We start from the raw sequence: 12,843 nt of genomic DNA on the forward strand, positions 1-12,843 counted from the left end.
ACACCACTGTAGAATTTTTTAAAAATCGAATTTTATTTATTGGTCTAAAATGTGCTTTAGGATGTTAAAAACGATATTCCAAAAAATGGAAGACGAAAACAATAAATAAATGTTTCAATTCTGCCGCAACACCTCTTTAACTTTACCCGAGGTTTTCTCGAAACCACTTTTTTTGAGTTGGTCGAAAATGTAACTCGAATAAATGATTTTTGATCACTTTGAAATTTTCACGGGTTATTCGAAATCGATTTCTCTAGGGACGTACGTAGGATTTTATTTTTTATTGTACAATTTTTTAAAAATTAATAATTTCGTTTCAATTTTTTTTGACATTTTCGTCGTTTTGCCTTTCTCAATAGAAAGAATTGCTCTGAAAACCGACTTTTTAATGGAGGCCCGAAGGGCCGAGTGACATATACCATTCGATTCAGTTCGTCGAGTTCGGCAAATGTCTGTGCGTGTGTATGTTTGTGTGCGTCTGTGTGTGTATGTGACCAAAAATGTCACTCATTTTTCTCAGAGATGGCTGAACCGATTTTGACAAACTTAGTCTCAAATGAAAGGTGCAACCATAGGCTGCTATTGAATTTCTAGTGGATCCGACTTCCGGTTCCGGAATTACAGGGTCGTGAGCACGATTACGCAGAAAATGTCGATTTTAATAAATTCTGCAATGAATATATAAAGGTGAAAATTTTTCCAAAATATGACCACAACTGCTTCGATTTGTAGTATTAGGTCATTAACATCCATTCAAAGTCTCTTTGGCCACATTGGCCACCATCATCAGTTCCGGAAGCCCCGGCGAAAGATTCTAAATTCAGAATTACATTCACATCGGTTTCTCGGAGATGGCTAGACCGAAATGAAAGGTATTGTGCCCACGTAAATGGCTATTAAACTTCATCCCGATCCAACCTCTTATTCTGGAGTTACGGGTTGTGGCGTGCGATTACATAGCAAATTGCGATTCAAACCGATACTCCGATGAAAGCAAAAAAGGTAAAAATTTAGCTAAAATGTCTCTCAAACAACTTAAATTTGCAGTTCTAGGTCACCGACGGCCAACCAAACTTTCGTTGACTACATTGACCACCATAGACGGTTCCGGATGTGCCCGGGAAAAATGGCCATCTTTCAAAATTAACGAACTCACATCAGTTTCCCGGAAATGGTGGGGCCGATTTTCACAATCTTAGTCCCAAATGATAGCTATAATATCTCCACAGATGTCTATAAAATTTCATACGGATCGCTTATATGGTTCCGAATATATAGAATAAACCGTCCGGTCACATATAAAATTCCCATATAAGCCGGAGCTCAAATTTTTTTTTTCAATGGGGGGAGCCCATGAAATTTCAGAAATCGAATTCGTAGTTTTGATGCCAAACATCTTTAAAATGCATGAAACGTCCAGATTTTATGTTATCTAGTAAATTTTTTTATGAAAATCGACTTTTTGGGTCTTAGCCGATTTCGCTCCTTTTTTCAATTCAATATTACCGTGGCTGTTTTTTCTTTTGCAAAATTTTAGAACTCAAATAATGATTTCTTTTCTTGTATATAGTTGTCAAGTCATGTATAATAAAATTGTAATGCACAAATTTGAAAGCTTTTAATAAATATAAGCAACTAAAAAATTCTCGTGTTCATGATTGAGAAAGGCACAATTGCACCGCTAGGTGGATTAGAACAGGTTTTTTTAATTCATAAAGTCACCATTTTGCGAAAAATCCCCTCCCCTAGGTTGATAGGTTTGACGGTATTGCAAAAATCATCAAGCACATTTGTGTATCAATTTTAAAGAACTTCTGACAGACAACTGCTTTAAGATGGTTATTGCATTACGCCTCGATAGCGGTGCATCGATGAGACCGAGAGGGCGTATGGGCCTTTTTTATTTTTTTTTCATACTCTGCACCAGCCCAAACTAACGGTCAGCCAAGAGCCTGTGCACACTGGCGTGGCCGATTGACGGATCACCGTGGATTGACTTTTTCTGTGGGCTGTCCATGCAGACAGCTTAATGGCAGTATTTGTGAGCACGGCTCGCAGTGAGAGTCATTGTGTGTCGATTTATCGGTCGGCCTCGTCAACGTGCACAGGCGCATTAAAAAAATATAACAGTTGTGTATGTGTCCGTCTGAGTATTTGTGATAGATGGGTCAGGGAATAGATGCAGAACTGGCTTATATGATAGAATAGCGGGTAATCCCTCTTGGAATTCGTTGATCACTTTTTATCGATGTTCAATTTGTGTATTCGATTAAATTCATTGGAAAAGGTCGGATTGGATAAATTAAGGTACGATTAATCTATCATGTTAATCATCCATTCCCGCTCAGCATAGCATGAAAAACTTCTAACGGAATGTAATTGTCGTTAGTGGTAAATATATATAATTTTCTGGCATTTAGACGATTCCAAGTAGTTTTACATATTACATGCGTTCTCTTCTTCTACTTCATTAGCCTGTTTTTTGTACTTTTATAGTTTGCTTTTCCACTACTCATATGTACCAAAAATAATATCGATAAATTTCGCTTCTACTTAATTTCATTCCTTTTTTCTTTATTCGCCATGTTATTTTCTCTTTTATTGCTATATCTTAGATCCATTCTAACACTCACTAACATAATAAATTGCTTATTCTCTCACATACACTCACAATCTCTCCTATTGTTAACGTACAAACGTGGCATTCGCGATAACACATACCTGGTCACAAACGCGAACGCCCGCGATCTCGCCAACATTCAAACACCCCGGTAATTAAGTGATCGTTTTGGCATACATAAATTACACACGCGGTCTCAAGCATCAACCCACCGCTCACGCATCTGTGAATCGGTAACGACCGGAAGTCTCTACCTCGGTCATAGCAGCCTAGACTCATGCCTTCAGTTGGATCAATAAAAAATGACATTCACTAGACGTTCCATGGCAACATGATAGGAATTGTAACGATATGGGGAAACTAACTTCTAGCACCTCTACCATACACTAAAAATTAAGCATCAGATTCATGGTCCGCGCACGATCATTCATAAATACATGGGAATATGCGAATGGCCCCACGATTATAAAATCGAATTCATGCACGCGAAGGTGCATACACACTAGCGCAAGCATCAGGCTCGTTAACATATAAACGCTCGTGTCCTTCACGATCACACTATTACGCAATTAGTGAACACTCACGCCAACCCAGACAGATACGCACCCCTGGAATCGAACGCTAATACTCACACTTTCTACGCAAACACCACCACAGGACTCACAATTAGACTGATACATACGAAGTCACACGCAATCATTACAGGTATTCGTCTGGCAACCGGGGGAAGTGCATCTCAAACAAAGAACTTATCATTTCAATGGTGGTCTTGGATCTGCGTTGGCTGTGTTCAAGGCACCAGGGCTTCGTCCAACAAGTCAAGGATGCATATAACCCGCTAGCCATCACTCTCGGTCCTAGCTTCCCATAAAGGGATAAAAAAGGGAACAATTTTGCGAAAAATCAAAATACTTAAGTTTTCTACTCCAGGTCAAAAATTACGGTAGTTAGATTCCGTGGACCCATTCCAAAAAACGCGTTTGTCTGGAAAATGCTGCACAGCCGCCATATTGTGATGAAATTACTCGAAAAAAATGTTTTTGTGATTGATTACTTATGTTATAAATCCCATTTACCATGATCTCGATTCATCCCTTTATTTCGTCAAGAATAATTTCCGAAATCAGCGTATAGGACTGATTATTGCCCGAACTTGAAGACTTCCCAACATTTACTTTCAATGCTACACAAGTAATGTAATAGTGGAATTATTGCGTGAGAAATTCGGCGAACGTTTAATTTCTCGCCATAGACCTATCAATTGACCGACTAGATCGCGCGCACCCGTGAACTTTTTTTTATATGGCTATGTGAAGTCAAAAGTCTACGTGGATAAGCCTGCAAGTTTAAAGTTATCTTTATGTGATCATAATTTGAAATGCTTGGAGAATGGCTTTAGAAGAGGAGTTGGAGAGGGTTAGCAGAATGAGAATGGAAGATGCGTCAGAAATACTTCATTTTATTTTGGTATGCGATATGAATGACGAAGATGCGGGTGTGAGGGTGGTCCAAAGGCGGGGTGAGGTAAGAGGAGGAAGGCGATGCAATATTCAACTGCAATGGTATGCCTTCCATTTGAGACTTGATTTGTGAAAATCGGTTTAGTCATCACCGAAGAATAATGTTATTTAATTTTGAAATATGCCCGAAAACCAGGACTTCTGGAATCGTCGATAGTGGACAATATATTCAAAGAATGTTTCATTGGCAATCAGTGATCTAGATCTGCGAATCGAAGTAATTTGGTGACCATTCCAATAGTTTTTAGCCTCTGAGATATTGCGATTGTTATGGTTTAAATGGGAAATTACAGGATGGCCTTACTAACCAACCTGTAACTCCGGAAACAGAATTCAGAACCAAATGAAGTTTATCAGCAGTCAATGGAGTTATTGTATCTTTCAATTGAAATAAAGTTTGTAAAAATCGGTCAAGAATTCGCTGGGAAATATGTGTGATGTTAGCTTAGAAACATGGCGAGTTCCCCGCAGGCATCATGAACCGTCATAGGTGGCCAATGTGGTCAAAGCTACTTTGAACGATCATTTGTGATCTGGACTGGCAATTAAAAGTAGTGTTGCACCCTTTTTAGTATGCATTAGGCATTACATTTTTTGGACATCATGGTTTATATGAGAATTTGCTGTGTGACCGCACTCTTCTACCCGTAACTCCGGAACCGCAAGTCGGATCAACTAAAAAGCAATATGGGAGCATTATACCTTTCAGATGAAACTAAGTTTATGAAAATCGGTTCAGTCATCTCTGAGAAAATTGTGTGCTTAAATGACAAACACACATACATACACACAGACATTTTCCGATCTCGACGAACTGAATCGAATGGTATATGAAACTCGGCCCTCCGGGCCTCGGTTCGAAAGTCGATTTTTACAGTGGTTGTATAGCCTTTCTTTATATGAGAAAAGCAAAAAATAATCTACTTTTATAATCCATCATTACATTTTGGCATACTTTCCAAAACTAGTGGAAATCTCATAAGAAAATTTGTTCAATAATTTTGAAAACACAAGCCAACAATTCACAGAAAAAAACTATGGTAGGTAGGAAATGTTTTGCTCCCAAGACAAGAACCCAGCTAATGGTTATGGTTGATCAGCATTGGAATAACGTATGTCATCAGACATCTGTTGGCTTGTCATAAGCTTTTCACTTATAGCAAGCCAACAAGCTAGGATTGTTGTCTGTTTTTTTCGTTGTCACAAGATAGCACAATTCGAACACTCGCGAAATTGGCGCTTGTTATAATCGTGTTTCGCTATAACTCAGTAACCCAGCAGAATTTAATGATTCTGAAAACGTCACATTGTAGAGATCATAAAACTCAGTAACATGGTATATCTAACTCAGTTTACCGAAAAATGGCGTTTGTCATAAGATACCACAGACAATGACCAATTTGCTCTCGTTTACATCATATGTACTCGATGGATGCGCTGACGGATGGCAATACTTCATACATCGTGGACATGGAATCAAGACAGCATGGATTCATTTTCCGAATAGCGAAAAACTTTTGGGACGTATACGGTTTAAAATCATTCTATTGCGCGCTGGTTCGTTCAACACTAAACTATTATTCTGCTGTTTGGAATCCGTACTACCATCCAATACCAATCCGTTGTCAGAATTGAGGCCGTCCAACGACGGTTCATACGCTTTGCACTCCGACATCTTCCTTGGCAAAACAGATTTGAGCTGCCGAGCTACGGAAATCATTATTCGTTAATATAGCTCGACACTCTGGGCATCCGGAGTGAGCTGCTCTCGAGTCCTGTTCGTCTGCCAGGGTGGATTGCCCTTGAATCCTCGGACGTCTGGATCTTCAAGCCCGCGTTCGAGCACTACGCAATAGCTCTCTTCCGTTCAGGAGAACCAACTATGCCAGAGCGCTGTTACCGGACTCCAGTGTATTTTTAACAGTGTGGTGACAGCTTTCGACTTCAGCCGTTCATATACCACGTGGACAAAAACCTTCATTTTTAACCCCCTCCGTTTACAAGCGTGGACAATTCCTGTATAACAGGTGTTTTTGTTAGGCTAAAAGGAAATTTTTCAGCCCGGCGCTATTCGAGATCGAGTGATGTTTCAAAAATGGCCAGGGTAGTATGCATAATGGTGTTTATATGCGCCAAACAAATTTGGATCCAAATGTATTGTTGCACTATAGATTATGCACCTTTCAACATTCGAAGTTGTAAATGAACAATGGACCTTCCACGCAATATTTTTTTGACTAATTTCAAATTGATTTCTTGTTAATCCCGGTCGTTGAAATCATGTGCTATTTTCAAACATTGCATTAATCACTGATATGAGTAAATGAATCCGGATAATTTAATAGTCCGACAATAAAAACTTACATTTTTACACGAAAACTTCTCCGGATAAATAAAACCGCCGTAGAATGAGCGAATGAGTTTATCACGTTATCCTTTGCGCTCGCTGCCTTGCTGGCGCTATTCCAAAACACGGTAAAACAAGTTGAACGTACTTCTCCCGGTTTTCTTGGAGTTAAAGTGTCTATTTTGACACTTTTATTAATTTCTACGAGGGGACGGGCATAGCGTAAATCGATTGCTTTGCACGCAGCTCACCTGGGTTCGATTCCCAACCACGCACATAGGGTTGGAGATTTTTTCCAAAAGAGATTTCTCTAGCCCGAAAAGAGGCGAATGACCATAATGTTAAAACCTCTATAATCAAAAAAAAAAATCCTCGAAAATAAAATATCCGGTGGCGGTGAGAAGGAAAAAATATTCTCGCTCTATTTGAGGAGACGGAGAATTTTGCTACTCGACTTTTCCCAGATAACTTGGACATCGGATAAGCTAATTCTCGTGTGAGTGAATGAGAATTACAATGCCTGTTTATTTTTTATGGGAAAAGACCCATTTTACAATGCAATTCTGTTAAAAAACCCTTTAAATGTGTATTTAACTTCAGTTTTGGGTATTCACGGGAAAGAAGACAAATTAATTCATGATGAAAAAAACAAATTCAAAATATTTATTATTTTAACCAAAACATGCTCTATCTCGAAACATACAGTACCTACTAGGGTGGCACAAATTTTAGAATTCAGTAGAACCGATCTAAAACTATTCGCTATACGACCTCATTCAACCATGCAAAATGTTGATTTGATAGGTTGCACTATATTTTAGCACAAATGGTTTAAAGTTTGTATGTGATTTAACATGGATAAACGATCCACATTATTTAATAATTCGTAGGCACGTTCCTATGTATTCTAAAAATATATGCTATGTTAATTCCGGTAGATACGAGTACCGTGTGCAACTTCCCCGAAGAGTGTAATAGGCTGCGAGCTCTGGTTCAAATGTTATTCTTTATACAATGCGTAAGTGTCTACATCGTTGGTGGAAATTGAATTTATCTGGATACTCTGGCTGATATTTCAATCAAGTTAACCGTGATGTGGTAGCCATAAACCGAATTAGGCAGCTATCAACATAGGTGGTTTATAGTTCAGAGGCGAGCGTCATAAATAAACAATCTGAAGGACATGAGTTTCGGTTCTTAATTTTTTAATGTTTTAATTTTTTTTGCTGCCTGTGAAGCGGGAACGTTATTATGTAGAATTGTTATTTTCAAATAAAGTAACAAGGGAGATCGTAACCATTATTTCTGACTTGTTTTAGAAAACTTATGTTCTAACGTTATATTCACGGTGCTACTCCAATCTTAATCCCTGGATGATTCGTTCAAAAGTTTTGTTTAAAATCAAATAGTGCTTCATGGCCGGAGACACTCTTGCTGGCGTATAGTGACGGATACTGCCCAGTTTACTCAATTAACCTACCTTCAGTTTACGGGGAACTCTATAGCAGTTCCATTTTCAGCTCCCCAGGGATGTGGTGAACATCAGTTGAGCTTCAAACTAACGGGAACCTTTCCCGCTTCAGTCTCGTTTTAATTTTAATTTGCTCAACGTATATTATTGTACGCAAAAAATACATTAAAATAATTCTGATACAATTCGATCCCAAGTCCTTTAGATCACATGTTTCGGATGATACCATCTGGACTATATTTCTGCTTAACACCAACGGTATAACTGGTGACCACAACAAATACGTCAAGGTTCACTTGATTGAAGGTTCAGCTCGCCGGGTAGCCAGAGGCAGCACTATTTTCATAACTTTCAGGGCATCAAAAGTTTAATTTTGCAATAACTCATGAACCAGTGGTCATAGCTATGAACTGTCTTTAGAAGAATTTGTTCTAGTTGTCTGAATCTATAGAATGTAGCATACAATATATTTTTCAGGGGCACCAGGCGGAATATTTATGAATTTAATGAAAATGTATTATTTTCTCATAGTAAACTCCATGCAAACTTAGAATCATTTGTGCTAAAACATGCTCCAACAGATTTGATTCAGATTTGGCGTAGGAGTTCGTTGAGAAATTACGAATTTTTCTAACTTTGTTCTGCGGTATTCAATTTTTTTCATACATCCTCGTGCCACCCTAGTACCTACACTGCCCATAAAAGCATAAGAGTCCCATGTGGATTTTTGACGAAAATGAGTTATCTGTTGGATGGTATCACCACTGAATCACAATGCACAAATAATATTACCAGGTTTGTTTAGAAAATATCGAAAAAAAAATCCAAAACATGGTTGTCCCATCCATAAGGCTCAATGGAAATGCATGTCTTGAACAGCGTTTTTCTTGACTTGCTGTTTTTCAATATGGGACTCTTATGCTTTTATGGGCAGTAAAAAGAAGATATATTTAAAATAATAAGACCTACAACTTTCTCTAAGACGCCACCTTTCTATCTAGCTTTTTTTTTAAAGTTGATTACAGTGCCGCCCTAGCGACTGAATTCCGAATTAGTATTATTCAACCAAATTAAGAGCAAGGGTGCAAGCAGCAATTTTTCCGAAGACACATATAACGCAAAATAATAATCGATTCCACGTTTTTTTTTAATTTTCCGACCACAATGTACAGTTTTTTCCTTGATCCTTAATCTCTCGGTCAACTTTCAATGTAGAGATATGAAACTTACTCTGTAATTTTCGAACAAATGTGCACAACAATATATTAGAAAGAAAAAGCCATGCATAGCAAGTATGTGAGCGGCACTCACCTTCAGGAACGACTGTCTGGGCCGAAACGTCAACGTACAATGCAATCCAACTAAAAATAGTATTATACCACAGATAACAGACGTTTAGGCTAGAACAAAATTTCTTCAAAAAACCTGTGTAAACTTTCAAATTGATAAACGTTGGGAATCCGTGTTTCACTATTGCCATCTGCGCAACTGTTTGCCATACGTGTTTGACAGCTGCACTCTAAACTTCATTGTATTGATAATTGCGCCATCTACAAACGTTTGCCTAACGTGTTTCAGACGTCTGATTTATTCGGAATCCCAGTAGCGGGTATTTACACACGATTCAAATCAAGCCTAAACGTCTGTTATCTGTGATTATACCGAGCTCCCCGATATGTGAGCTACAACATAACATTTGCTGGTGTTGAATCGATAGACTACTTTTTCTTAAAGCCTCAGAAAACGAACGAGAAAACTCGAATTTTCATAAGACACCACGTGGGGTTACACCCTTCTGGACGCCAGCCATTCAACTGTGGATGTTGTAGCATAGCATAACAAGTATCATCGCGAGCTATCGGTATAATAGAGCGGTGTACCTCCGAATGACCGCGTTATAGAGGATAAGTGTGTCGTATTCGAGTTAGAGTTCTCGGCATTGCTTTCCGAAAACAAGAGTAGTAGCAGTACTTTCTTCTGCAACATAGACGGGCGATTTTAAATTTTTGAAAAAAATGTTTCTATTTTGAGTAAAAATTCTATTTTATAACTGTTGAAGTGCTACGAAACTATCTTCGATTTTTTCAGATTTTTATTTTTCTGATGATCTAAATAGAAATGTCTGGTGAGTTATTTTGTGCAAGTCATAAGAGCACTCGAGCCATTAAAACTTAACAGAAAATGCAAGTTGTGGTTTTTCTAAATTGATTTTCCTACAAAAGTTGGTAGAGATGTAGTTATCATATATGCATAAGAAGTACCTTAGGTAGTTAGGTTGAACATAAAAGCATAATTCTGCTCAAACATGTGAAAAGGGCATATCGCCAATGAGAGCCTCTCTGTGTTTACTTTCTCTTCCGTCAACAGCTAGGCCGCGTTTACGTTTGCTCCTTAACTCTTAGCATAATATGCTAGACAACATCAGAGTATTTCGATATTAATTGAAACAATGTTGGAAAGCTTTAAGATGACGCCGTAATAATCGAAAGAGAAAGTAAACACAGAGAGGCTCTCATTGGCGATATGCGCTTTTCACATGTTTGTCCAGAATTTTGCCGAGGAAAGCCTTGTTTTCTCGGTTTTATAACAAATATGCTTATGTAAATTGTAAATCCTTATGGTTTTATTATTTTGAACAAGAACTACGCACATTAAGCACTACGGATCATGACGTGTCGCTTCACTGAATTTCTCATAAGTCCGCTAGTTTGTGAAAGTTTTGAACGAAAAACTTTAACTTTATTTTGTTGGGGATTCCGGGGCTATCTGGAGGTTGGGGTAAATTGGCAGAGCCCCTTTTTCTCCATGTTAGTCTGACATATGGTCCTGTTTTTCGTTTTGTACCTCAAATAATGTGAAATACATTCTCCAATGTATTTATGTTTGTTCCATATATCTTTTCATTTGTAGAAGTTGTGGGCGATATTGTGTTTTCGACGGTAATAAGTAAATTTACTTAATTTTAAACATTTTGTGTTATTTCTGGTGAGTTTTAATCTGTTGCGCGATAGTACGTAAAAAGTTTTTAGTATACGTATAGATATTACACATAACCACAAACAAAAGTTGTTTTTATAGCGTTTTTTTATAAAAATATGTGGGTGGGATAAGTTGGCGGTGACACATGCGAGGCAAGTTGGCGGTACCAGCAAAAGTCTAAAAATAGTCATAGCTATTTTTGTTTCTGACATTCACTTTAAAGCAAGAGAATCTTTTTCTTATGTATCTCTTCAATACAGAGGACATTTACTCCGATCAGAACAATTTCGAAAATTTGCTTTGAATATGGAGTGCGTGTCAAAGTAAAAAGTCGGGATATTCAGACAAAGTGTCGAATATAGAATTTTATTGAAAAAAAAAACATTTTGCGCGTTCTATAAGGAGTCCTTAAGTAATGGAAATCCCATTTGATTGCCTATTTTCTGGCGTACAGCTAATTTACCTCATATATATCGCCAACTTACCTGGGGTCGTGGTAAATTGGCAGGATTTTCGCGTCACATATTTATGTCTATAAAATGTATCAATCATCTGATTAATTCTCGAATCAGACCATTTCTCTTCGTATAAGATTAACAATTTTTTTTTGTAATTTATTGCATTGAATATTTATTACAACTGATAATCTTCCTACTCTACCTGGAAATAAACTGATTTCGTTAATCATCGACAACCTTGATGGCGCACAACCCACCTGAGGTCCTAATCGGCACACAAGTGATATACAACAAGTATGGGAAATAATCTGTCCGGCGAAATTGCAAAATTGAAGAGGATTCAGGCTGAAACCATATTTAAAAAAATCATAGATCATAGAACAGAAATTTTCACGGGCTTGTTCCACGTTATTACAAAACTATTAATATCAACCATGGGTTGGACTTTTTTTGTCCTATATCAAGATTTCTGCACAGACAGACTGCGTTATTTTTGTGTAGAACAATTGGTAACAGTTGCATTTCATTATTAAACTTTATAAGCATTTTGCTACTCATTCAAATTATTCACTCACAAAGTTTTTTCGATTGATTTTCCTCTCCGATTCTACTTGTAAATTATGCACCACTAATTGCAATGCAAGGAATCTCGAACGGCTAATTTTAAATTGTGCTGTGGAACATTTGAATCTCGAACCTTCCCAACTCCCATAGGCTATTTGATGCAATTTGTTGTGAATAGTTGAATCTAAATTCGTTTTTCACTATCAACTCTTGCAGAATGGTCGACAGTTGAAAAGTCCTTTGAATACTGATGGGTTGAATAATTTGAAACAGATTCCACCACAAGCAAGTCCACCACATCACAAGGGCTATGCAACGACCACGGTAAATTTTTACCACAATAGTTGTAGTGAATGTTACTTGTTTGAAGTTCTAATATTTTGTTCCCTTTTACACAGTGGGAGCTCCAGAACCAGCTAATGCAGCAGCAGCAACAGCAGCAGAGCCAGCAGTCGAATCCCCAGCAACAGGTTTCGCAGCAGCAGAACCCGTCACAGCATCCTCAGCAGCAGCAGCAGATGGGTCAACCACCGCAGTCTCAGCAACCAAACACGAACCGCAATATGATGCAACAGAATCAACAACCCCCGGTGGGACTAGGCGGTACTGGTGGTGGCGGACGTCCTCCCCCGCAAGGTGTGCAAGGCGGTGGTATGCAGCAACGATACCCATCACCAATTCAGCGACCGACTAACTACTCGCAACCACCGGTTCCGGGTATGCATCAACCACGGCCAATGCGACAGTCGAACCATAATCCCGGTCAACAACAGCAACAGCCACCTAACATGGCACAATCGATGGGCAACCCCAATAAACACTATTACGGTGGTGGTAATCGAGGTGAGTCGACGAGTTAGTTCGATTGTAAAAAAAATCGCGAG

General features: G+C 38.4%; 1 protein-coding gene across 5 annotated transcripts in view; it reads left to right on the forward strand.

Annotated features, from left to right (window-relative positions):
• The window catches only part of LOC131692994 (mediator of RNA polymerase II transcription subunit 12), a 51,281-nt gene that overhangs the window by 36,240 nt on the left and 2,198 nt on the right, over nucleotides 1–12,843 (forward strand). For 4 of the 5 annotated variants that reach the window (XM_058980426.1, XM_058980427.1, XM_058980429.1 and 1 more), the window contains 2 exons: nucleotides 12,176–12,283; nucleotides 12,358–12,802. In XM_058980426.1, coding sequence (XP_058836409.1) covers nucleotides 12,176–12,283; nucleotides 12,358–12,802 — 553 coding nt within the window. The remainder of the gene's footprint in view (nucleotides 1–12,175; nucleotides 12,284–12,357; nucleotides 12,803–12,843) is intronic. The other variant, XM_058980430.1, reaches the window with a different exon arrangement.

Source organism: Topomyia yanbarensis, chromosome 3 (genome assembly GCF_030247195.1).
Source record: "Topomyia yanbarensis strain Yona2022 chromosome 3, ASM3024719v1, whole genome shotgun sequence".
In the NCBI taxonomy this organism is placed as follows: domain Eukaryota; kingdom Metazoa; phylum Arthropoda; class Insecta; order Diptera; family Culicidae; genus Topomyia; species Topomyia yanbarensis.